Consider the following 25,929-nt stretch of genomic DNA (forward strand, 5'->3'; position numbering starts at 1 on the left):
TCTTCCTCTTTTCCATCCTTTGTCCAGTGTATCCACTATCCTTCCTCGCCACATGTCCAAACCACCTCAGCCCTGCCTCTAACTTTGTCTCCAAACTGCTCAACTATGACTCCCAATGAAAACCTTAACTCTGCCATCTCCAGCTCGGCCTCCTGTCTTTTTGTCAGTGACACTGTCTCCAAGCCATGAATCATAACAGGTCTCCCTACTTTCTCTTTCCCTCTTGCTGCCATCCTTCTGTCACAAATCACCTCTGACACTCGTCTCCACCCACGCCACCCTGCCTGCACTCTCCTGTTCACCTGCCTGTCACCACTGCGAACAAGAAGGAGTTTAAAGCCGATCCCTGATGTAATCCTATCTTCACCCTGAACCCATCTGTTACTCCTATTGCACAATGTCTAGCCATCCTCATATATATCCTCCACCATCCTCACACACTTCTCTGCCATTGCTGGCTTCCTCATACAGTATCACATTTTCTCTCTTGGCACCCCACTAGGTCTTTCTTTATCCACAGACACAGTGCACCAACACTCTCAAAGGAAACATCACATCTGTAGTGCCCTTTCTCTGCGTGAAGCCAGACTGCTGCTTACTGATCATCAGCTCTTTCCCATATCTTCATGTTATGAGCCATCATACCATGTCGTTCCTATTGCTCTGCATATCACCCTTGCTTTCACATATTTGTGCCAGTATGAATGAAAAGGGCTGTGGTTGCAAAACAGTCAATGAAAACCTTTGTTTAAATGTTAAAGTCTGCACTTCGATCACATATTGAGTGTTTGATTTAAAATACACCGGTGTGCAGTGTGTGATATGAAAACACAACAGAGGCTTATACAGTTTACAATTTAAGCACAGTCCAGAGGCCTGTAGTAATAAGGTAGGTCCAGGAATACAATACATATGTGCACATGCTACATAATGACAGAAGAGATGATATAGAAAAAATATAGCGCTGATTTGCTACATATTTCAGTTGATCTACATGGACTTTTAACTGTATAATCCTAACGTGTATCTAAATATTACTTGCAGATCTCCACTGGATTTTAGCATCACTGCTGCTCTAACCAGACGGGTGTGCAAAGCCAATGATGTGGTGCAGTGCTCAGCACAGTGCCACAGAATGTTTGCTCACAGGATAGTCTGAGATTCTGTCTGTACGGAGAGAAAAGATTAGCTCATTGGTCCACTTTGTCAGAAATGTAAGCAGCAGAAGGAGGAAGCTCAGTTAATAGACTTATGGGCTTCATCATTTGTCTCACTTTGGTCAGATTTCTGTCACTGTTATTGAATAGTATCTTTAATAGTTTAGCTTTTACACGTGAGACCTGAACCTGAGATCCTGCTGTTACCTCTGCAAGACGCTTAAGATCACTGAGTGCATCAGAAAGGTCTTCTTCTTGGGTGTCACTCTTTTTTCCACTTAATCAGGCAGTGCATCACCTGAATTCAGGGGTGTAATTTCCAGGGGGGTCCCCCCCCCAAGAAAATTATGAATTATCTTGTGTAAATAGGCTGTTGATTTTCTTTACTCATTTCAGTTATTACCAGCAAAACAGTTGCATGTATAATCACCTGGAATTTACCCAGATTTATTTATTTTTTTAGACACAGATTTTGACACCCCCCCCCCCCCCCCCCCCCCCCCCCCAATGTTCAGCACAAAGTTACACTGATCAAAGTCAAAGACCAAAGATAAAACACATGTCATCAACAAGTATGAGCTAAATCTTCCTTGCATCTCCTGGTGCTGAGAAAGTTATGCAGCTAATCCGTCGGCAGAAGTCCCAAATAAAATACGGCATTTATTAAAGCATTAATACTCCAACGGTGGAATCCCACCACCATCCACGTGATCTGAATAAAATATTTAAGCTGCAGGAAAAGCATAGAAAAAACCATAAAAACAAACAGATAATGCTGCTGACCACCCTTCTTCCAAAGGTTTATCAGCTGTTTATGTAAGTAGTTAGGCAGGTACCAGAAATCATCTAATACTTCATGACTGTTAAAAACTGTATATGTGCAAATCAAACCTGAAAAAGGGAGATTTAACACAAAAATAAACAAACAAAAAAAGCTGAAGGACATTCAAAGACAGTCAAGGCTGTGCAGGACTCACATCCGATGGATGTGTGCACCATACTGATGCAGTGCGCACAGTTTCTCACCAGAGGTCAGACCTGAGCTGTGTAGTAAATTTGTATCAGCGTGAAAATACGCTGCAGGGACCGGATGAAATCGGACTGACTAGATCTCATTTAGTGCATAAAAATCTAAATCAGACTTAAGATGAGTTTTACAACAAATCTATTGATCCGTCAAAGTCTGCTATGCAGCATTTACAGTGAAACTATTTGACCTAAACTTGTGATGCATACTTCAGTTTTCTGATAAACCAGTTAAGTTATTTGTGTGTAATATAATAGAAAAGTACTGAGGATCATGTCTCCTCTTTCCTGTGATTCCCAACCAAAAGAAAGACAGAAATAACAGAAAACATAATATAATAACTAATATTATAATTTTTTAAAAATGCACTGTAAATTTATATTTATTAAATCAGATCCTATGGCTTGAATAAAATTTGGTTACACCATGAAGGTTGGAGTAGAGTGAGTGGAAATGTGTCGCCCCCTCCTGGAGGGTCTGAGTCTGGATCTGAAAGTGTAGGCTGATAATACAAATAAATAATAAATTAATTAAAAAATTAAATCTGCCGAGACTTTCATTTAGTTCTGGCTAACTGATATCAACAGTAAAATACTAAAAGACTACACTGCTGATATAGCACAATGTGTCATGTAATACAGGAACGGAGTCATCCAAAGGAATTAATGCAGTTGCCAATTTCATCAGTACAGGATATCATAAAATGTGTCATAAATGCATTAATTAAACAATTTAGAATCATAGCCAATAGAAGAATAAAACAGCAATAAATCTTCAGACTACAGATGAGAGAAGCTCCTCCGGGATGTAAGAAGAGCGTCACCTCTCTTTCCACATTTTCTACATTTGATCCGCAGAAGTGTTTAAAGCATATATTTTTTACAGTGTGCCGATTGCCTGTTTCACAATGATTGGTGATAATAAAAGGAGCCACATGTTGCTGACAAATCTGAATATCTTCTTGATAAGGGAGTATTAAATGATAACTGCACGAGCAGTTACAGCACGGAAAATAGGGGAAAGTGCATGCACGTGCATCCTGTAGACATTCATGTCATCTCTGTAAAGCTGCAGTGTTGTACATGGAAGTACAGCATTGTGAAGTTTGACCACCCCTCATTTGTTCATATTTTGCTAGAAAATTTTAAAAGATTTAGAGATTTATTGAAAAGAGTGCACATATACATGGAAATGCATATACAGAGAGCTTTGCAATGAGCTTGAAAGTAAATATTTAGTACCTTTATTCTTCGTCACCATCTGACATTTGTTAGGCCGCTTTCTTGTAATTTCTTTATGTAGTGTTTAGGAACAGTTCTCCGGGCTTCTTAAAGGACATCCAAAGCTCTTCTTTGGTTCTTGGCTGCCTCGTGTTCTATTCTCTATCAGCTGCTTCAATAATGTTGAGGTTCGGGCTCTGGGGAGGCCAATCCATGACTGATAGCGTTCCATTGTGTGTTTTTGGTTTTTCTGCACTGGCAGTGTGTTTGGGATCACTGTCATGCCAATTTTGTAATGTCAATATTAACAGGAGGCCTCATTTTTTTCTAAATGATAAAGCAATGAAAGAAATCTAACAACATGGCTCTTTGGACCTAAATTGTGATGAATAAATGTTTAAAACTGCAGAAAAAGCTCTGGTAGCTCATCACCAGCCTACCCAGTCACAGTCATTCACAGAAAATGTATTATCTATTTATTTATGCATTTATTTATTTATGTTACTGTGGAATCATTGTAAAAACCTGAAATATATAAGTAATTGTTTATCTCATTCATAATTACTTTGGTGCCATGTGAATGATCACGTGGGAGATCTTTATTAGTAGCAAAAGCTGTAAAACTTGTGAAAATACAGTTAAAGGTCTAAAGTTTATGCCTTTCATCACATTTTCCAAAGCCGTCCTGTGGGACAGATTGGAGACAATTACTCTTGTAACTTTCTCCCGACCTCCTCCGTACATGTTGATGTGTTGATCCAAAAATGTTACATTTTGATTCATCACACCGTCAGACCTGCTACCACTGATTTTTAGTCTGGCTCTTTTGTGATTTGCCATACCTCAGCCTTTTCTCACTGTTTCCCTTTCTTAAAAATGGCTTCTTGAAAACCACCCTCACACTTAGATCATTTCTGGTCTACTAAGGCTTCATTGTAGATTTAGATGGATCTACTGGAGGGTCAGCTGCATCTCTCAGGTCATATTTAGGGCCTTTGCAGGATTTTTTTCTCCATTTTTCAGATACTGTTTATCTATTCCAGATAGTTTTTTTAGGTCTGTCTTTTCCCCTTTTTTGCACTCCACTTGTCCAGTTTCAGCTAATAGTTGTTTGGAAATCACCCTATTGGTACAAAACCACTATTTTATTCCTGTCAAACTGTGTTACCGTTGGTATTTTTCATAGGTTCAACTAAAGAAAGTACAACCAAATCATATAGTAACAAAATGTCTAAAGATAAAATTTAAGATGGGTTCTTGACTAATTTGTTATTATGTCCAGCTATAACACTGGTTCATCCCTTGAGTTTTTTTGTTTGTTTTGTTTTAAGCGATAAGTCTTAAAAAACACTGATATAAAAATTGGATTGAAAAAGCAGCCACAGTCCACAGAAACCAGGTATGCTTTTACTCTACTGGACCTTTGAAACCTTTGAAAGACCTTCAAAATGCAAGAAAGATTCATCACACCATCACACAAATGCCAGAAAGACTGTTGCACAGAACTGTCCTTCCAAACTGAAGGTTGGACTTTCAGAGTTAAAGCAATACTTTGAGTGATTAGATAACAATATACTTTGCCTTTAGGATATTTTAACTATAATTGGAAGAAACAAAGGGGATAGTTACAGGTGCCGTCGGTGCAAAGCCTTACCTGTTATCTGTGCATTATAGCTTTATTGTTGTTCAGGCGAGGGGTGGAGCAAAGGTACGACCACAGCCACCACAGACTAACGTCTCACCGGCCCTCTGACCATTTTACACAACCAATGGTGAAGCACATTAGGATCAGCAACTCACAGTTTACAGTAGGGAAAGCACAATGTGTACAGCATACAGACCCATAGTGTAGTACAGCATTTTCAGACATACCACTAACCTATTAGGAGATGCTTTCTACAGTAAAACACAGCCATACCATATGTGAATATATTATGCACCATTCTATCAAATACGCTTTTGATGTATAGAACTTCAGACACATTTTCCTAAAATCTCCTTTGGAAATTTAAGCATCTCCACTAGAATGTCAACTGGAACTGCCTGCTGGCGCTGTTAGGAAAGAGCATGGCTCTGAATGAAGAGTTGAAGATTTTAATTCAGTTTGAAAGCACAGCTGAAAGAGTCCCAGGTCTGCGTTCACTGAGCTGTGTGAGCGTGAACGTGGCTGCACTGGTTTTAAATGGTTGGAGTTTTCTTGCATTAATGAAATGTTTGTTTGTTTTTTATGCTTTTTTTTTTTAATCATGTGCTCCCATGCCCCTGCAGTTTCTCAGTCATCTTGGTCATGGTCGTCTACAGAGTTCGAACTAAGAAGACAAATGGAAGAAAAATATGTGCTCTTAATTTGCAAATTATTATTGTTTTTGTTCTTGTTAATATTAATTTTTTAAGGGTTTAGGTCAAGTTCAGTTTTTTCCATTTTGGGGGGGATCTTACACATTTAGTTATTTTATTTCATTTTATTTTTTTGTTCTGTTCTCTGTTAAGATGATCTCACTGTTCAGGTTAAGGTTCAGGTCCGGGCTCTGGGGAGGCCAATCCATGACTGTTGGTGTCCCAGTGTGTGTTTTTCTATCTGGGTATGCTTTTACTCTACTGGACGTGTGTTTGGGATCACTGCGGACTATGGTGAAAATTGAAGCTGCTGACAGTCAGATGCCTTCCAGATGGTATTGCATGTTGTTTTCAAATCTGGGCTTCAGTGAACAGTAGATAGATCAAATGAAATTCCAGATGCATCTCTCAGGTCCTGTGGGCTTTGAGCTTTTCCTGTTTCTTAAGGACATGACTTTCAGATGCTGTTCGTTTGCTGTAAATAGTTTTTGGAGGCTTGCCATTTCTTTTTTTGTCCTCTATTCTTTGAGTTTCCTTGTTTTGAGGACACATCGCACACCATGCTGAAAAATGCATATTAGCGTTTCAGCTAATAATTGTTTGGGAACAACCTTGTGCAGAAATATATTTTTAGCTCGGTTAAACTGTGTTCTTTGGCATTTTTTGCACATTTAACTGAGGAAATGAGAATAAATGATGTGGTTTATGACAAGCTGCTAATAATAAAGTGCAATAAAGATAAATGATCCTGCAGTGAACAGTTATTATCATTAATGATTAATCTGGTGGTTGGTTTCTGTTTTTCTCGGCGAATCCAAATGAAAAACGATTTCCTAAAGACGACAATTTTATCGTGTTGAACAAAGTACGAAAATAAAATATCCAAGGACTCTGACAGCGGTATTCACTTAATGAGACAGCTATCTAATGCATTGGATCACAGCACTGACCGGACTCCGCTGTGGTTTCAACCTTCACCTGGATCTCACGTGGACCGCAGGAAAAAAAACACACCGAGCAGGAAGAAGTCTCGTTTTCCGGGCTTGGGTCAGCTGACCGGGAGTCAGCCAGTGAGAAGTCGCTGGCTGTTGTAAATAAACTGCTTCTTTCCAGAGCTGCTGAACAGCAGCGGCCAGTGCGGGACTGTGAGCAGCGGGCAGACATGTCGGTGGAGACAGCAGCCAGCGGTAAGTCACCGCAGACTTGAAGCGCTAACGTCAGGTCAGGTTTGATCAGCGTGAAAAAGCCATTACTAAAACTGGGCACAGCCGTCTTTTCCCTCACCTGTAGGCCCAGTGATGCATAAGCAAAGGCACCTGGTGCGTTCAGGTACACGCAGTTCAGCTCGCAATATATAAACTCTGTATTACACTCCTGTAAGGTGCACAGCTGAGCATCATCTCAGTTGTATTAACGATTTTTTTTTAATATTTCTTTTTAGGATTACATGCCTGTTAGTTTTAGTTGAATAATGGCGTTATAATAATAATATAGGTCACCATAATTTGCTCGTGATTTAAACTGTGATTTAAAAAAAAAAAAAGGTCTGTGAATGATTGCTGTGAAAGTAATTATTAGTTGGATGGATGTTTGTGCTTTTACACCGTTACTGCAAAAAGAGATGGGCCGAGTGGATGTAGGGCAGCCTGATCCCCAAGAATTTCACTAAAAACGTCCACACTCTAATAATAGGATTATATTTAATCCTCCTGTGGTACAAATTTGCACATGCACTCGGATGATTACTCTACAATGGAAAGATACAAAGAAGTTTGAGACAAAAATGTAAATGTTTTTGAGAAATGACAACATTTCAAAGAGAAACTTAATCTCTCAAATGTAATCACAAAAATGTAATAAAAAAAATCTCCTGTTATCAAAGAGTCTTATTTTGAAGGACAGCTGGAGTTAGACCACTTTACTTTTCCAATAAACCTTTTCGCTCTGTAATTAGTTATTTTGAGATGGTACACTTCCTTAGGAGTTTTTGCTTCCAGAATCATAGTTTGATTTTTTCTTCATTTTAAAATGTGCTTCCCTGGCAATTACTGATAGATCATAGTTCCTTACAATAAGCGCCTTGAGGTATCTGTTGTTGTGATTTGGCACTATGTAAATAAAACTGAATTGAAATTGAATTAAATATTTGCTGTAGCATCTACATGTTTTAACTCTTGTATGTAATTTTGTGTTTGCAGGTGCGAGGGAAGCTGAGGAGAGCAGAGGAAGCAGCGGCCGACAGGTAAGAACAGATCGTCCTTGCAGCCAAACACCTTGCTGTTATCACCATTCAACTGAAAAGATTCACAAACGGACAAGGCGGCAACACAATACAGCGAGTCATCGACAACACAGGCACAACCCTCGATCCGTTATACATTACATGACTTTTTTTTCCCTCTTAGCTGTCCGATGTGAATTGCTGGATTACTGCTCATCTGTTTTTGGGGAGGTCGTTGTTATGTGTATGTTATGTAATGTAATTTTGCCAAACAACTGCAGATACTTTGATGCGTGCAAAGCTTCAAATGAAACCTGTCTCATGTTGCCCTACATATCTCTATATTCCCCCCCGGGGCTGAAGCACACACAGAAGCTGATGTTTGGCAAATCCTTTTAAAAAAAAATCAAATCTGGATTTCTCACCTTCCCTGTGGGCTAAATACAAGTCAAATTTTAGCTTATTCTATTAGTTTTCTGCATACACTACTTGTTCGTGCATATTTTTCTAAATCACATCTTTAAAGGTTTAATTTTTATTTTTATAGCTGCAGCCTGATGTGTCTAATTAAGAATCTTTCCATCTGACTGCTGTTTTTAAACCGTGACTCCACCGAGACTTGCCCTCTTTGCTGTATGTTGTTGACAACAGGCTTGACCTGATAGGCACGTTCCTTTTTTTTTTTTTTTTTAAATTTTTGAATCTATAGAGGCAGCAAACAGACAAAAGCAAATACTGGATTGTGTGTATGATCGTGAGAAAAGGAGTGTTTTGATCAGTGAAGCGGTAGAGACGGGTTTTGTTGTCACGTGGAGCAGAAAAGCAAAATGAGTGTAGCTCACAGGGAAACGATAGCTTAGTTACTCAGTTTTCAGAAAAAATATATGGGTAATAAATGTAGTAAGCAAAAATGTCACAATAAGTGCACAAGGAAGCATGGGTGTATTTGCATCTTCATGATCATGATTGCATCTCTGAAAACGACCAGCTGAGGCGTGAGACCAGCACGGCATTTGTGTGACATTGTTCTCTCTGTTGTCGTGGCTTGGATGAGGGCAGCTGAGGTGAAAAGCTGGCATTTTAGAGAGTCTAGTGAATGTGACATCAATCCTTGGGCTTACTTCCTGCTGAGTGAACTGATCCGCATTTCTCAGTGCAGATGCATTTTGTCAGAGTCATCGTGCACATTTTCTGTGTAAACAGCTATATTTAGACCTTTCTAAACAGGTGTAAAATAGTGTTATCCTTTAACTGAGATGCTCTTTATGATGATTGAAAATGCACTATAAATGTACTGTAATTGCCTAAGTAAAATACACAGAGAGAGTTTTCAGAGTCTGACTGTTTCCCCTCCTGCTGCTTTGCATTCTGGGTTATTAACTTCAGGCAGTTCCTGAAAACCCCACACTCAACAGGAACCACTCAGATCCACAGTGTTCTCGTCCTCCTGGCGAGATAGAGGTTTCAGTAACAGTCTCGCTGTTGTTTTTGAGACATTTCTGTATCAGGAGAGGTTTCTGTGAGGAAATGCTAATATAGCGAAACATCATGAGATTGCATTCTCATCGCCGAAGCAACAGAGGGCTTCACACAACGCTGTTTCTTTTTCTGTCTCCCAGGAGGGCCCCGGAGGACTGTGGGACTCTGTGAAGAAAGCCGGGTTTGTCATTGGATCTGGGATCTTATTCTTGGCTGCGTTCGGGAACTCACTGACATGGTATGTCACATTTGCAAAACAACAGTTTGCCCTGACATAAACTGGAGGAGTGGGATTGCCAGGTTGTTACGTTATGCATAGTAGAAAGAGGCAGGCGCTACATGACAAGGAGTTGGACCCAACAGATGAGAACTGGATGGGAGGAGTGAGAGCAGGATGGTGCAGAGCCAGGACTGGATAGACGAGGACAGGACAGTACATGTTAGGCTGGTAAAGGGTGTAACGAGAACACAGCATTACATGAAATTACAAATTTCATCACCTGAAATTATGTAATGTGTACAAGTATTCAGATTGGAGTCTTTGCTGGACTAGTTGTAGCTGCAGTTGTTTGACACACTGTCCATCCCTGGGTGTTTTTATTGGTGGTTAGATTTTTGTTTGGAGGGGCTGCTGGAAAGGAGAGAGCATGCAAGCACAAGATGTGTAGACAAGTGTGTAACGAATAGTTTCCACAGAGGTTTGTTTAACACGTAGTCAGTTTTGTGAATTTAAAACTGAGCTGTAATTCCTCCTTCAGGCACCTTCAGAGATTCTGGGGAGCTTCGGGAGATTTTTGGCAGAACTTGTGGACCAAGTTGTACGTGGCATACGAGGGCCACGACGCTTCTTTGTTCTTCCTGGGTAAGAAATAAAACCAGAGTGCAACATTGCAAATGACTGTGGATTTGCAAGCACTGCAGACTGCTTTAAACATGCAAATAACTTAAATGACCTCCTTTTGTATCATATCATTTAGGTGGTTTCATCAATGCATAGATTTTTTTCCCCTATATTTTGGACACATAAGGTCACATTAGCCAGCACAGAGGAAAAATCATGTTTGTGGAGCACTAAGAACACATTAGTTCAGATTTCTCACTTGCTGTCTCACAGCGAGCAGCTTTTACACAATAGGTGGTTTACCTCATTCAGATGTTATCTAGAGTATGTAGGACATAGGATGTGTGCTAGGTAGGGTATGTATTTTCAGTTCAGTGTTTTCAGTCCACATAACATCACACTATAATAATAACATCACTATAATAACATTATCAACTATAATATAAGAATTGGGCGACCGTGGTTCAGGGGGTTGGGAAGCTCATCTTGTAACTGGAAGGTTGCCGGTTCGATCCCCTGCTCGTTGTGTCCTTGGGCAAGACACTTCACCTACTGGTGTTGCTCAGAGGTGATGCTAATAATGCGAAAAAAAAGTGATATGGCGGCCTCACTTCTGTCAGTCTGCCCCAGGGCAGCTGTGGCTACAACTGTAGCTTGTGAATGTTGAAGTTCGAAGTTGAATTGTAAAGCGCTTTGAGGGTCTCGAAAAGCGCCATATAAATGCAATCCATTATTAATAATAAAAAGACCAGTTATCCAGAATATCAAAGAACTGGATTTGATATTAACTAAATACTATCAAAGCTAAAAACTCAACACACACCACGCATGAATTGATTCCCTTGTTAAGAAAGCTATCTGGACCTGGATTAGGGTGTAATGATATCATCAAGGGAATGTTTCCATTAATTTTAATTAATGAAAATAATAATCTCAGTGAATCATTCCAAAAATCTCCAGATCGAGTGATTAAGTTTTGGATCGACTCCAAAACTGAATCACTCCTCACCGGCTGGAGCAACACCTTTGGTGATATAATTTAATGCAAACAAACAAAAACAGCAGGGTGCACAGTGATGATGTCATTGTGGAAGATTTTGCCATGGATTTAACTTGAAATCTCCTCCTGATGTGTTTGGAGTTGTGCGTAAATGAACGCATAATGAAGGCCCCGGTTGAGTTAAAGGTTCTCTAATAGTTATCTTATTTATCTCCATAGGGACCATGCTTGTTCCCACTCTGGCCTTTTGGGGGTCAAATGCTCTCCTGCTGTGGGTGGACATCACTGGCACACCGTCCTTCATCACCCGCTACCGTATCCAGTTGGACAAGAACAACCCAGTAAGCTTTTTTATTTTTTATTTTGTTTTATCTGCACTGTTACTTGTTTTATTTTTTTCATGCCATCTACATAAAATGTACAAGCTTATGATATGATCACATGATATCTTTTTTTTTTAAGTGAATATGAGATTTAAAAATGAAAACAATTACATTTTAATTTTGAGTCCTGCTATTGGGCATGCTGCTGTAGGCCGCTGCTCTACTTAAAGATCCACACCATGCGCGTGTGTGCAGATGTGGTTGATAACATCTGCAAACGATGGGGCTCTCCACATGCCCGTCTGACCAAAGTCCTCTAACTGTGTTTGATTAACAGATGTTGTCAGACACCGCAGAGATAAAGAGGGGCATTACTGATAACCAGGGGTTACTGTGAAAAGTGTCCTTGTTAGTGATTGTTTTTCCAGTGCACAAACTGGAGACTCACTTTACCCAAATGAAAAAGACTTCCAGTTTATTGTTTTCCCCCTATTTTCTCTCGTTTTCCCATCAGAGAGTGTGTTATCGCTTCAAAAATCCCTCCTCCTCTGATTTGCATGTACTCAGTGGAATTTGCCGCTGTTACAGCTTGACATATATTTCTGCGGCCCTTAAATTTTATATCTTTAATGATGAGGTAATCTGCGAAAAGCTGCTGTCACAGTGTTTCTCTGTGACTCCGAGCAGAAATACTGCAGGTCAATGATCGAGAATAGCTGTCTGAACTTGGGATCTACTGGTCATAAACAAACCAGGATGTGCTATAATGGAACAAGATTATAAAATTGGGTAAAAGTGCTTGTGTACTTTAAAAAGCAATATAACTGGTTAAGAATGATAAAATTATATGACTTTATCAAGTAATGTAACTGTTTATCTAAATTATCTGATCAATGTGTCAGAGCCCATGTGTAGTGATCACACATTTGCTTTAGAAACTGCTAAATAACAAGTGCATGTCACTGGTGAATGAGTAGAGCTGTAAATTTGAATGTATAGTCACACTATCTCTAAGTGTAGGAACATTTATTTATGTTAAAATTAGCATTTTGTGGAGCTATTTACACTAGATGATAAAAAAATCAATGTAATCTACTATAGGTAAACAGCTAATTCAGCATGATAGTTATCTTAAGGGACTTTATACTATAACGCAAACACCCTGTAGATTATAGGGAACCAATGTTTCCCTTGGCAACAGTGGGGAGAAAAAAAGGCCTTTCTAAATGGAAGAGAGCCACACTCGTGGAGCTATCTGCTGCAGCTGGTTCAAGTAAAGGGAAAAAGATGTCAAATAAAAGAACATTGAGAGAGAAAACAAAGAGCATTCGATAAAGAGTCTGCACAGAAACAAAGTCTGCTGTTCAGAGAGCGTGTGTGCGTGCATGTTATGGAAAACACACAGATGTACAAAAGGTCAGTGTAAGCTTCAGAGACACACTGTTCTCACACTCTGGAAAGTTCATTATGACATGGCATGAGTTTATAACTGGGTTCCAAAGGTTGGAGGTAAAAGGGTAAATTAGCTGATACAGATATCCACTCAAAGACCACTTTATTAGGTACATCTTGCTAGTACTGGGTTGGACCCCAACAGAAAGGCCTTAATTCATCATGACAACAATTCAACAAGGTGCTAGAAGCAGTCTGCAGAGATTTTGGTCCATGCTGACATGATTGCATCACTCATGCACATCCATGATGAAAATCTCATGTTCAATCACATATCCAAAGCTGCTTTATTGGATTTTTAAGATTATTATTAAGATCTGGTGTGGAGGCCATTTGTGATGTGTGTTATCTTGCCGAACGCAGCCATTGGAAGATTGGTACAGTGTGGCCATAAAGGGATGGGCATGGTTGGCAACACTACTCATCTTGCTGATTTGGTACCGAGGCACTCTAAACATGCTGAGAAAATGTCGTCTAGGGCCATGGACCATGGTTGAGACGCGTGGTGGCTGCAGGAGGATCCGTCTCTCGCACCCTCACCCCTCTGGTGAGGTAGTATTGGAGAATAAATTCAATGTCCTGGATCCTGTGGACTTTCCTCCTCTGACTGCTAGCCCTCGCCATCCCGCTGTGTCGCAGAGGTCTGCGCCATCTCCACCACTACGCCCCCGGAGCCGCGGCGGGCAACCCGACGCTGTGGTGCAAACTCACCGCGGAGAGCTGTGCTTTACCCCGGCTCCTCGGAGAAGAGGACCCACGGCGCGGCTACCTGGGAGTCACTCACGCAGTCCGGCTGGCGCATCTCCATCTGAACACCCCCGGCGTCGCGGCGCGGGCATCTCAGATGGCCAACAGCCCCCAGTGGCACCTCCTCTCTCCACGCTGGTCCTCGGGGATTCCATCGTCAGGAACGTGCGGATGAGGGGGGCGCTCACGCTGTCGTTCCCGGGAGCCACTGTTGTTGACATAGTGGACAGAATTCCCAACATTCTGGCATCCCACCCACAGGTTAACCGGCTCATCATCCACATCGGCACCAATGACATCCCCAAACAGCAATCTGAGCTGCTGAAGTTGGACTTCCTCGAACTCTTCAGCCTCCTTGGTCAGCTGCAGGTGAGTGCTTTTATCTCTGGGCCCACCCCCACCTGTGGCAGAGGGATAGGCCGCTTCAGCCGGCTGCTCAGCCTTAACACCTGGCTTTCCTCCGCCTGTGTCTCCCACGGCGTGGGTTTTATTAACAACTTTGATGCCTTCTGGGAGAGGAGGCATCTTTTTGGGGCAGACGGGCTCCACCTCAACGCCTGGGGACGCCGTTTGCTGTCCGCCAATTTGGCATTTGGCGTACAGCACTCCCGCACATCGCCCTGTCACTACCCCAAACTGACATTACCTGCTGATCCGTCTGCCACTGACTGATGTTCCCCTGGTCCCAGCTCCTATATTTGTTCCACTTTTAACAGTAATACACAAAACTCTGGACTAGGACCTTTCTCTCCCACAGTCAACACAATACCCGTCATAATCACAAACAGAGAGCAACAGAATTATCATAAATCCAGTAACTCCAAAAATATTAATAACCTCCGGCCTCTTCAAAAATATCAACATCCATCCAACTCTATTGTCAAAAATCCACCAGTCTCAATCAGTATGGCACTTTTAAATGTACGCTCTCTGTCGAACAAGTCTTTTATTATTAATGATTTAATTATAGATAATAAACTTGACTGTTTATTTTTAACTGAAACATGGCTGGGTTCGGATGCACCAGTTGTTCTCACTGAGGCCTCCCCACCAAATTTTAATTTCTCTTTTTCTATTAGAAGTGGTAAGAGAGGTGGTGGGACTGCATCTTTAGCCAACAACACACTCACCACCAAACAAATTTTATTTGATCATTTTACCACTTTTGAATTCCATGCTATTGTTTTCAGCAGCCCTCCAGTTTTATCTGTCACAGTTTATAGACCACCTAAAGACAGCGCTGCTTTTATCAAGGAATTCTCAGAATTTTTAACAAACATACATTCAAAATATAACATGATAATTTTAACCGGTGATTTTAACCTGCACATAGATAATCCTTCTGACCCTGCAACAAAAGAATTCTTAAACATCCTTCACTGTTTGGATTTTACCCAGCATGTCACGCAGCCGACTCACAACAGAGGACACACTCTGGACCTGGTCATCACCCATGGGCTGTCCACCAGCGTGTCCTCTGTTGTTGACTTGGCTGTCTCTGACCACTACTGTGTGTTTTTTAACATCACCGGTTTTATTCAGCGGGAGACCTCGGTGCGAACTGTGAGGAGGCGCTATCTAACCTCTGAAGTGGCTGCAAATTTTACCAGGGTTTTAGACGAATGCCCCCCTGTGATTTTACCTGCATCCTGCGATTTGATTTTTAGTTACTTCAACAGCAAACTGAAGAAAAGCCTTGACTCCGTTGCTCCACTCACCACCAAAAAGATTAACGTAAAACATGCATCACCCTGGAGAAACGAAGAAGTCAAAAAACTCAAAAGAAATTGCAGGGCAGCAGAAAGGAGATGGAGGAAAAATAAAAATACTATCAACCATCAAATATTTTGCGAGCAACTTAAAGTGTACAATAATACATTAAGGAAGTCAAGAAATTCATACTTCGCCAAAATAATCAGTATTAACAAAAATAATCCCAAGGTCCTCTTTTCCACCATAGATCATTTATTTAACCCTGATTTTAACAGCTCCCAAAGAACCCCCACAGACTCGCTCTGTGAGCAGTTTGCAGACCACTTCAGGGGAAAGATCAGCGCCATCAGATCTGATATTTTATCTAATCGCGATATGATTGTAAACACATCTGAGGGCTCGATTGTACCTGAGGAGACACTGGACAGCTTTGTCCTGGTTAATGCTGAGAACTTTCAGAAGGTTTTCTCCACAGTGAGACCCACCACATGTCTTTTAGATCCAATTCCTTCTTCACTCTTTAAAACACTTTATGGATTTTTTGAGGCTGAGCTTTTATGCATGATGAATTGCTCTCTTCAGTTGGGTGTCTTCCCTGCTGCCTTTAAAACGGCGGTGGTGAGGCCCCTTCTGAAGAAGAGCAATTTGGATTGTAATGATTTTAATAACTACAGACCTGTATCCAACTTACCATTTTTAAGTAAAGTCTTAGAGAAACTTGTTTTTACTCAGATTACTGATTTTCTCAATGATAGACAGATCCTGGAGATATTCCAGTCTGGATTTAGGGTGAACCACAGCACAGAGACGGCTCTCCTAAAGGTTTTAAATGATCTTAGATGTAACTGGGACTCCCAAAAGCTCTCAGTCCTGGTGCTACTGGATCTAAGCGCAGCCTTTGATACAGTAGACCACGCTATTCTTTTAAACAGACTGAAACACATGGTGGGCCTCTCTGGTGCTGTACACAGCTGGTTCACTTCCTATCTCTCTGACAGAACTTTTATGGTGAGTATGGATACATGCTCCTCTAAGATCCATAAAATGACATGTGGTGTGCCTCAAGGGTCGGTTCTAGGCCCTGTACTTTTTAATTTGTATATGCTCCCTCTCGGCGGTGTCATCAGGAGGCATGGAGTGAACTTCCACAGTTACGCTGATGACACGCAGCTGTACATCTCCGTGTCTCCTGATGACACCAGACAAATGGATGCCCTTTTTAACTGTATCTTGGATATAAGATCTTGGATGGCAGAAAACTTTTTACAACTTAACCAGGACAAAACTGAAGTTTTAATTGTCGGTCCTGAGGCTCAGAGAGAGAAACTCTTGCCTAAATTAGAGGCATTTTCACTATGTCCTTCGCTACAAGTGAAAAACCTGGGTGTTATTTTTGACTCTGAGCTTGGTTTTATCCCACATATTAAACATGTAACTAAAATTGGATTTTATCATCTAAAAAATATAGCCAGAGTCCGCCCTATTCTCTCTCGGGCCAACACGGAGATGCTGATGCATGCTTTTATTACCAGTCGCATTGATTACTGTAATGCCCTGCTCTCTGGTCTTCCTAAGAAGAATATTTCAACTTTACAACTCTTGCAAAACTCGGCAGCTCGTGTGCTGACGAAGACCAGAGGGCGGGCCCACATTACACCGGTTTTAGAATCGCTGCACTGGCTCCCCGTGTGTTTCAGGATCGATTTTAAAGTTCTTTTATTGGTTTTTAAATGTCTTAATGGTCTTGGGCCTTCTTATCTCTCAGATCTGCTTTTACCATACGAACCCTCGCGGACCCTGAGGTCCTCTGGTACTGGCCTTTTGATTGTCCCTAAAGTCAGGACACATACTCACGGAGAGGCAGCTTTTCAGTGGTATGGTCCTCGTCTGTGGAACAGCCTGCCGGAGGAGCTTAGGGCCGCAGAGAACGTACATGTTTTTAAGAACAGGCTCAAGACCCACCTTTTTAATTTAGCTTTTACTTAGCGTTTATTTATTTTATGCTTATTTATTCTATCCTGTTATTCTATTATTAATTTAGGATTTACCTAATATTTGTTTGATTTTATTCTTATTCGTTTTTTAATCTTCTTATTCTATTTATATTTATATTGTATCCTGTTCTTATTTATTTTATCATTTTACCCTATATATATTGTATTGCGTCATATCTCCAGTGTTTCCTCGGAGGGCGCTCTCTGCACCGGGGCTGTTATTGACCGTGGCTGCTGGGTCTCTGGGGTCCTCTCAGACTGGCTGGGGGGCTCCTTTGCCTCCCTCCTGCTGTGTGCCCAGCCTGGAGGCTGCGGTCTGTGACCGGCTCCCGGTGCAGACGGCTCCCTGTTATAGTGTTTCCTCACTTGGCTCATGCGAGCCCAGCCCAATTTTTACTCTTTAAGTGTGCGCGTGTGTGTATGTGTGTGTGGGTGGGGGGATATATGTGTATTGAGAGTGTGGGGAGTGAGTTGGAGGGTGGGGTGGGCTGCTTTTAACTATGTAAAGCACTTTGTGCTACATTTTCTCTGTATGAAAAGTGCTTTATAAATAAAGATTGATTGATTGATTGATTTACACCACCACCACCAGCCTGAACCGTTGATACAAGGCGGGATGAATCCATGCTTTCATGCTGTTTACACTGAATTGTGACCCTTCCATCTGCACATTTCTGTAGAAATTCATACCAGGAAATGCTGCTTAATGGATATTTTCTCTTTTTCACACATTCTCTGGAAACCAGTAGATTGGCAGGTTTCAAAACACTTTATGCCTTATTCAAAGTCACTTCAGTCGCCTTTCTTCCTCTTTCTGAGAATGAACTTCTGCAGATCATCTGAACCATGGATAAATGTGTAAATGCACTGAGGCGCTTTCATGTGATTGGCTGATTAGATAAGTGCATTAATGTGGTTGGACGGGTGTACCTAACAGGGGATGTCAGATGAGTATAAAGACTTATTTATAACACACTCTGCAGCATAAACAGAAACAACAGTATGGAAAAGGATAAGACATGAAATAAGAATATATATCAAGTATTAAGTGAAGATGATTAAATATGCATGATAAAGATACAAATAGAAAGAACTGGTCTGACCTTGTTATTGGTCGTCCTTTTAAAGAGAGAAGCTTTCAGTTTTTAATGTTTTCCTCTCTTTATGAAATAAAAAGTGTCTTTCAAATGAACGCAGTGTCATGCCATGTAAATTACATTTGTCAGTGGAAAGGGAAGCTTGGTAGTTTGAATAGTTTTGATACCTCTTTTGACCTCTTCATTTGTCTTCCAGGTGGATCCAGCTAAGCTGCGCCAAGCCTTGAAGTGTGTCCTCTTCAACCACGTGGTAATCTCCGGGGCCATGACTGTGGTTGTTTACTACCTGATGAGCTGGAGAGGAAACCCCTGTGGCCCCGAGCTGCCCACCTTTCACTGGGCCCTGATGGAGCTGGCCGCCTTCGCCATCTTGGAGGAGATTTTCTTCTACTATTCACACAGGTAAAGAACATTTATTTTTTACTTTAAACACCCATGACACATCAAAATGAAACATGCAATCAGTGGATCGTTGGCAGTAGATGACATTTCTTCCTCATTTCAGAGATGGAGGCGATTGTGATGTTAACACTACGCTGATCTGTGTTTCTTTCATGTGCGTGCAGTCACTCTGTTTTATAGTTATATACTGTTTTAATTCACCATGTTAGATTTTTAGCGACAGGACATGGACATTAGGTGCGATCCGTATAAACATTGTTTGTAGACTCACCCTACATAAAGCAATGCAGCCTGCAACATCGTCTATCAGCGTTAATCCGATTTTTCTTATGTGAGCTCAGAGCCTTTGCCAGCGCACAGTACAAACCTTGACGCAGGATAGGGTGCAGTCGTTTTATGCGTTCATTTTGTTTGTTTGATTTTCCTCAGGCTGTTCCACCACCCCAGCCTCTACAAGCATTACCACAAACAGCACCACGATTGGACCGCTCCCATCGGTATTGTCTCCATCTACGCTCATCCTCTGGAGCACGTGGTGAGCCTTCCTCTTTCTCCTACTCAACAAAAAGAAATGAACCGTTTCCCCTGTGAGTGTCAAAGCAGCTGGAACTATCTCACGTAAACAAAACAGATTCTTATTTATACCTTTAGGAATCTGGTCAGACCTGATCCTGAAAGAACTCTCTGCACTCTTAGCACAGTTAGAGCTGAGCGGATTAGTCCCTGAAGCAGAGGTGTGGACTCGAGTCACATGACTTGGACTCGAGTCAGACTCGAGTCATTAATTTTATGACTTTAGACTTGACTTGAAAAAATGTTCTAAGACTTGGGACTTGAATTGGACTTGAACCGGTTTACTTGAAAAGACTTGATATTTCACCCCAAATATAAAATTTAACATGCATATTATATAGAGATTGAAAATGTGACGTCATTCAGGGGTAAACCGCAAAGAATTCTGGGAACTCGTGGCAAGAGGTACTAGAGCACGCAGGCTTTCAATTGAAATCAGTTATACAGCGATAAAAAGAAACACAAAAATATCAAGAAGCTGTTGTATTATTAACTACAATAGCCGGTCGCATGACAGCCACGGGAAGCCGACGGGTAAAGAGATCGGTTGTTATCGGATTACGTCGTTGAAGAGAAATTGTTCGAGCCATGTTTCCGAAGTAACAAAGAGGCGACGGATGGCCTGGATTGCAGCCAGAGGTGGGACCAAGTCATTGTTTTGCAAGTCTCAAGTAAGTCTCAAGTCTTTATCCTCAAGTCTCAAGTCAAGTCTCAAGTAATGTCAGGCAAGTCAGAGTCGAGTCTCAAGTCACTGGTGTAAAAGTCCGAGTCAAGTCACAAGTCTGAAATTTTGAATTTCAAGTCCTTTCGAGTCTTTAAAAAAAAAAAAAAAAAATTATGTTGCAGTTATGCTAAATGTAAATATTAGACCATGTAATTTTTAAATCTGTGTTTTTCTCAACACATGACAAAATAGTGAACTTAGAAAATATACACAAATTGTGAAATTGCACCTCTTTAAAATGCAGCTCAATTAAACCTAGCTCCAAGAATAATTTTCACCGACAGTTCTGAGATAAGCTGCATGTTATTCTTGGATGCGGTTGTAGGACCGGTGTTGTGCCAAAAAGTGATTGTCTGCCAAAAACTGATTTCCGGTATTTGCCAAAAAGCGATTGCTCATATTTAAAGTGCTATAAGTAACTTGTTGGGCTATAATATGTTAAACATATGTCAAATGCATCCCTTATGGATGACATAAAGTCATCTTGAGCCACAAACAACATTCGTGTAGCAAGATACAAGCCGCAATCAGTTTTTGGCAGCGACTTTTATATAACCTTTATTTATGCAGTAAAAAAAAATCTCATTAACATTAAAAATGTATTTTGTAAGAGTAAGTTGCCCAACAGGACAGCAGAAATGGCAGCAAATATTACAATAGTTCTGTAAAAATATTTTAAGTGGGGATAAAGGACCGGATTGGTTATAATGTAAGTACAAGTTGTAAAGATACTTAAAAAACAGATAATTTTTTAATTCTTTATGTAACCCCTTTGTATCCCCTGTTCACCGAAGTCTATTTACGAACATACGTAAAGATATTACACATAAAAAATACACAGAAACACTGGAAATCACTTTTTGGCAGACAATCACTTTTTGGCACAACACCGGCTATTGCAGTTAATAATACAACAGCTTCTTGACATTTTTGTGTTTCTTTTTATCGCTGTGTGACTGATTTCAATTGAAAGCCTGCGTGCGCTAGTACCGCTTGCCACGAGTTCCCAGAATCCTTTGCGGTTCTAACCGTGAATGACGTCACATTTTAAATCCCCATATAATATGCATGTTAAATTTTATATTTGGGGTAAAATATCAAGTCTTTTCAAGTAAACCGGTTCAAGTCCGATTCAAGTCCCAAGTCATTGGTGTAAAAGTCCAAGTCAAGTCACAAGTCTTAGAACATTTTTTCAAGTCAAGTCTAAAGTCATAAAATTAATGACTCGAGTCTGACTCGAGTCCAAGTCATGTGACTCGAGTCCACACCTCTGATTGCAGCCATTCAAAGATCAAATATAACGTCCCAGAACACTCCAGCTCACAGGCTAGTCTGCTCCAAGCATTTCCACGAAGGTCAGTGTTTTTTAGTAGTTAATACGTCATTTTCATAACATAATTGGTGATATAGGTTACAAGCAAGTCTGGCGCTGAACAGAAATTGTCGCGCTATGCTCCTTTGTTTATTGTGCATAAATAGTGAATTGTCCTGACACAATATTGCGTTTCGCTTCTGTTATTATGGTACACTGACAAAAACATATACTTTTATTCACAGGATAAAACAGGTTTTTTGTATCACCAATTGCCCAGTGCGATTACAGCATACAATATTGTTGTCACTGCTACATTTCTGTGATGGGTACCAGAAATTATTTCCACTACTAATTAATTACCGTTGAGCTCAAAGGTCCTATTAATAAACGGTTAAGGAATGTGTATTTATGACGACAATTTGTGAGACTGGTAAACTTATGATACGTACGATGGTCTTTCGTTCTACACGGTGCATTTCAAGGTCCTGTACCCATCCGTCGGTAAACTGTACCTGGGCTTGTTGCAGTGACCTGAAGTTACTAAACTTCATGAGTGTATGCACTCACTCCAAGAACCGTATGATTATAAATATGCATATAAATATGCTAAGATGAGATAGCTGACTTCATCTAACTAGCAAATGTTGTCCAGGCTACGTTGGTGATACAGTTTTTTTTTAATGTGTATGATATTTTTGTCATGCGATTTTAAAGCCGGTCCTACAACCGCATCCAAGAATAACATGCAGCTTATCTCAGAACTGTCGGTGAAAATTATTCTTGGAGCTAGGTTTAATTGAGCTGCATTTTAAAGAGGTGCAATTTCACAATTTGTGTATATTTTCTAAGTTCACTATTTTGTCATGTGTTGAGAAAAACACAGATTTAAAAATTACATGGTCTAATATTTACATTTAGCATAACTGCAACATTATTTTTTCGTTTGTTTTTTTTAAAGACTCAAAAGGACTTGAAATTCAAAGTTTCAGACTTGTGACTTGACTCGGACTTTTACACCAGTGACTTGAGACTCGACTCTGACTTGCCTGACATTACTTGAGACTTGCAAAACAATGACTTGGTCCCACCTCTGCCCTGAAGTATCCCTGCTGGCTCAGTGATTGCCACTGTAGTTGATATTTGTGTTAAACAGCAAAAATGGATCAAACGTGCAGATACAGATCACACGTGTACATTTGCTGTAAATCACAGAGACTATTTCATCTTTAAATATGCAAGAGAAGAATAAAAGAAAGAAAGAAGAATTGATAATTCACACCTCAAACTCTCGCAGCACTTTACTTCTGCTAAGGGTAAGTGTGTTTCTGTTAAACGTACTGGATTGTTCTCTGCTGTTAGATCTCCAACTTATTGCCGGTGGTAAGCGGGCCGGTTCTTCTGGGCTCCCACGTATCCACCACCTCCATGTGGTACTGCGTAGCTCTGGTCAGCACCACCATCTCCCACTGCGGATACCACCTTCCTTTCCTGCCTTCTCCTGAGTTCCATGATTTCCACCACCTCAGGTGAGTTTACCTGTCCTGTCTTACGGAGGTCCTGTTCTGTTGTTTTGAAGGTGATATCTTAGAAATGCTGCTTAAAAGTTTCTTTAACTGGTGCAAATGTTCAGTTGAACTCAAACAGGATGTCACACAAAAGTCTGCTGGAGAGAAATAATGATGACTTTGCAAATCCGAAAGGTCAAAGTTCACAGTAACTCGACCGGATGGGAAGGCGGTGATGCTGGTACAGTTATCTTGTTTAGATAAGACCCGTGAAGGCACACAGAACCTTCACGTGTGCAAAGACTCGGGTGAAGCTACTCCAAAAACTTTTACCTCGACGAGATGAAGCTGATAAATGTATAACTTTGAAAAGGCAATGTTATGTACTGCACTTTGTACACAGTGTTACTCATACAGGAGAAAGTAATTATGTACAGTCTGGGAAGTCTTTCCATGTGGCTTAATATGGCATAAGCAAGACACCAGATTAAGTAAAAAATATAGTATCTTGGTGTTTATGCTTGTATGACTGTGTGACTCTGAAATGATTTTTAATAGTTAGTGGGACAGCACTGTAGGAATAATCCACTATCATTGGACAATTAAATCAATGAAAATGTCCCATCAAGAGGAAGACGAGTAACACTGAGTTGGGGAAGATGCCAAATTACAGGAAAATGCACAAGAGTATTTGTTGTGGCATGCACTCTATAGCTGTAATATTGTAAGCAGAGATAATATAATAATACAGAGAATTCCCCAACAATCAGCTGAAACCCTAAGAGCAAGCACCTGGCGACAGTGGGAGCTAGAAACTCCGTTTTAACAGGAAGAAACGTCCTGCAGGACCAGGCGATGACCGGAGGAAGAAATGTTACTGCGTTTCCCCACATTTATAAATTCTATGCAAATGTGAGTTTGCTTCACAAAGCAGAATGTAAAAGCTTCAAATTAGTATCTGAGTTTTCACTTTGATACACAACAGCACTCATTGTGCAGTGCAGTGAGGATGACAAACTGAAGTCCACTATTATTCAGCTTTTTATAAGTTTCCTGTAGTTGAGTTGTTTAAAACTTAAATCTGAATTTGAAAATTATTATTATTGGGGCAATTGTTTCTAATTCTGCTTGGTGGATAACTAACAGTTGCCCTCACTTGTCTCGGTTTTCAGGTTCAATCAGTGTTTTGGCGTTTTCGGCATCCTGGACAGGCTCCACAGCACAGACAGCAAGTTCCGTCAGACCAAACAGTACGAGCGCCACACTCTGCTCACCAGCTTCACCCCGCTGAACGAGAGCATCCCTGACACACAAAAGAAGGGCCAGTGAGGACTGCAACGGTCGAATCTTATGCGGGGATATGTAATTCCCAATCGATCTTAAAAACGTTGATTTTTTTATTTTTTTTATATTTTGAATCTTCAGTCAAGTTTGACTGTCAAAGTTCGCCGAGCCTCTGCAGTCACCCACCTGACTTTTATGTGCTAGTGTGTGGTCATTGCACTATAACATACAGATGTGATTTTACTTTTAAGCTCTGTTACCTGTTAATTTTTAACAATAAAAAAAAAAAAGAGAGAAGTCAGGATGGAAACAAGCTTTTCCTTTTTCTTGTCCGTTGTCTTGACATTTGCTTCATTTCACATCTTTGAGTTTAGTCTGAATTACAGTCATCGGTGACTTAAGCTACAGCACATTTGAAGTCTTTCTGTGATTAACGGGGTGAAAACAGGAGTGGACCGCACTCTGCAGTCTCACTATTTGCTGGCACTCGTTCTGAATGCATTTTTACTTGTACCCAACTGTTAAACCGTTTGAGGAAACCACTACAATTACTTGGTTTGGACAACAAATGCTCCCTCGATGGATGTAAAAGAGGCGATATTATCACCGCAAGAGCATGCAAGACAAATGTGAATGTTCCTGTTTGATGTATCTTATTGCAGTTTTAAATGTAATCGTTAATTTCTAATGAATTCTTTAACTTTTTGTAAGTTTAGTAAAAGCACTTTCACCCATTCAGACTCTTCTGTTGCGTTCACTGACCACTGGGACAGACGAGAATCTGTATTCTTTGGCAAATGACAAGCAATTCCTTTGCACTTTGCATATCTGTGGCACTTATACTTTCAGAATATCAATGTCTTTTTGGATTACCAAAAAAGTGATTAATACAAATGTAACAAATGTTCTGATAGAACTGTTTAATATTAAAGTATTAAAAAAAAAGCATGTGGTCTTTCTGTGGGTTTCATAGACAATAGGAATGATCACATGACACCTGGTGTTTGAGGTTTTTTTGTGCGTTTTGTGGGTTTTTTTCTTTATTAAAGGAAAAGCATAATTACTACAAATTACAAATAACACTAATAGCGAATCACGTCAGCCTACAAAGCAGATATTATGAATATTAAATGTTATAATACAAGATCTCATTCAAGTATTTTACATTTTTCCATTTTATATATTTTTTTGTTCCTTTTTTCCTCGTTTTCATCTTTTTTTTCCTCATGACAAGCCTAGGATACTGTAATGTAATGAACTATTGATGTTCATATACAGTTATTTCTTATTCATATGGCTTTATGGAATTTTGTCCTCCCAGTCTCCAGCCATCATAACCAGCCATATTCCTCTGAGCGACATCACATCTTGCTCAGTTTCCTCTCTTCCTTCCATACGTCCATCTTTTATCCCGCACAGCTGGGAACTCTGACCAGCTGAACAGGCAGCGCCCCCTAGAGTTTATATGGACAGCAGCAGTTCAATGCCGATAGAGATGGATGAAAACTCCCAAAGCAC

The 25,929-nt window shown here is 40.5% G+C and overlaps 1 protein-coding gene across 1 annotated transcript; it reads left to right on the top strand.

Moving 5' to 3' along the window:
- The first annotated feature begins 6,799 nt into the window (after nucleotides 1-6,799).
- On the top strand, nucleotides 6,800-25,145 carry faxdc2 (fatty acid hydroxylase domain containing 2). Its single transcript, XM_026182759.2, has 9 exons — nucleotides 6,800-6,928; nucleotides 7,940-7,983; nucleotides 9,582-9,679; nucleotides 10,200-10,303; nucleotides 11,502-11,623; nucleotides 18,805-19,010; nucleotides 19,440-19,545; nucleotides 22,982-23,148; nucleotides 24,300-25,145. The coding sequence occupies exons 1-9, from the start codon at nucleotides 6,904-6,906 to the stop codon at nucleotides 24,454-24,456; spliced, it is 1,029 nt and encodes a 342-aa protein (XP_026038544.1). The 5' UTR covers nucleotides 6,800-6,903; the 3' UTR covers nucleotides 24,457-25,145.
- Nucleotides 25,146-25,929: the final 784 nt, after the last annotated feature.

This window comes from Astatotilapia calliptera, chromosome 10 (assembly GCF_964374335.1).
Source record: "Astatotilapia calliptera chromosome 10, fAstCal68.1, whole genome shotgun sequence".
Classification (NCBI taxonomy): Eukaryota; Metazoa; Chordata; class Actinopteri; order Cichliformes; family Cichlidae; genus Astatotilapia; species Astatotilapia calliptera.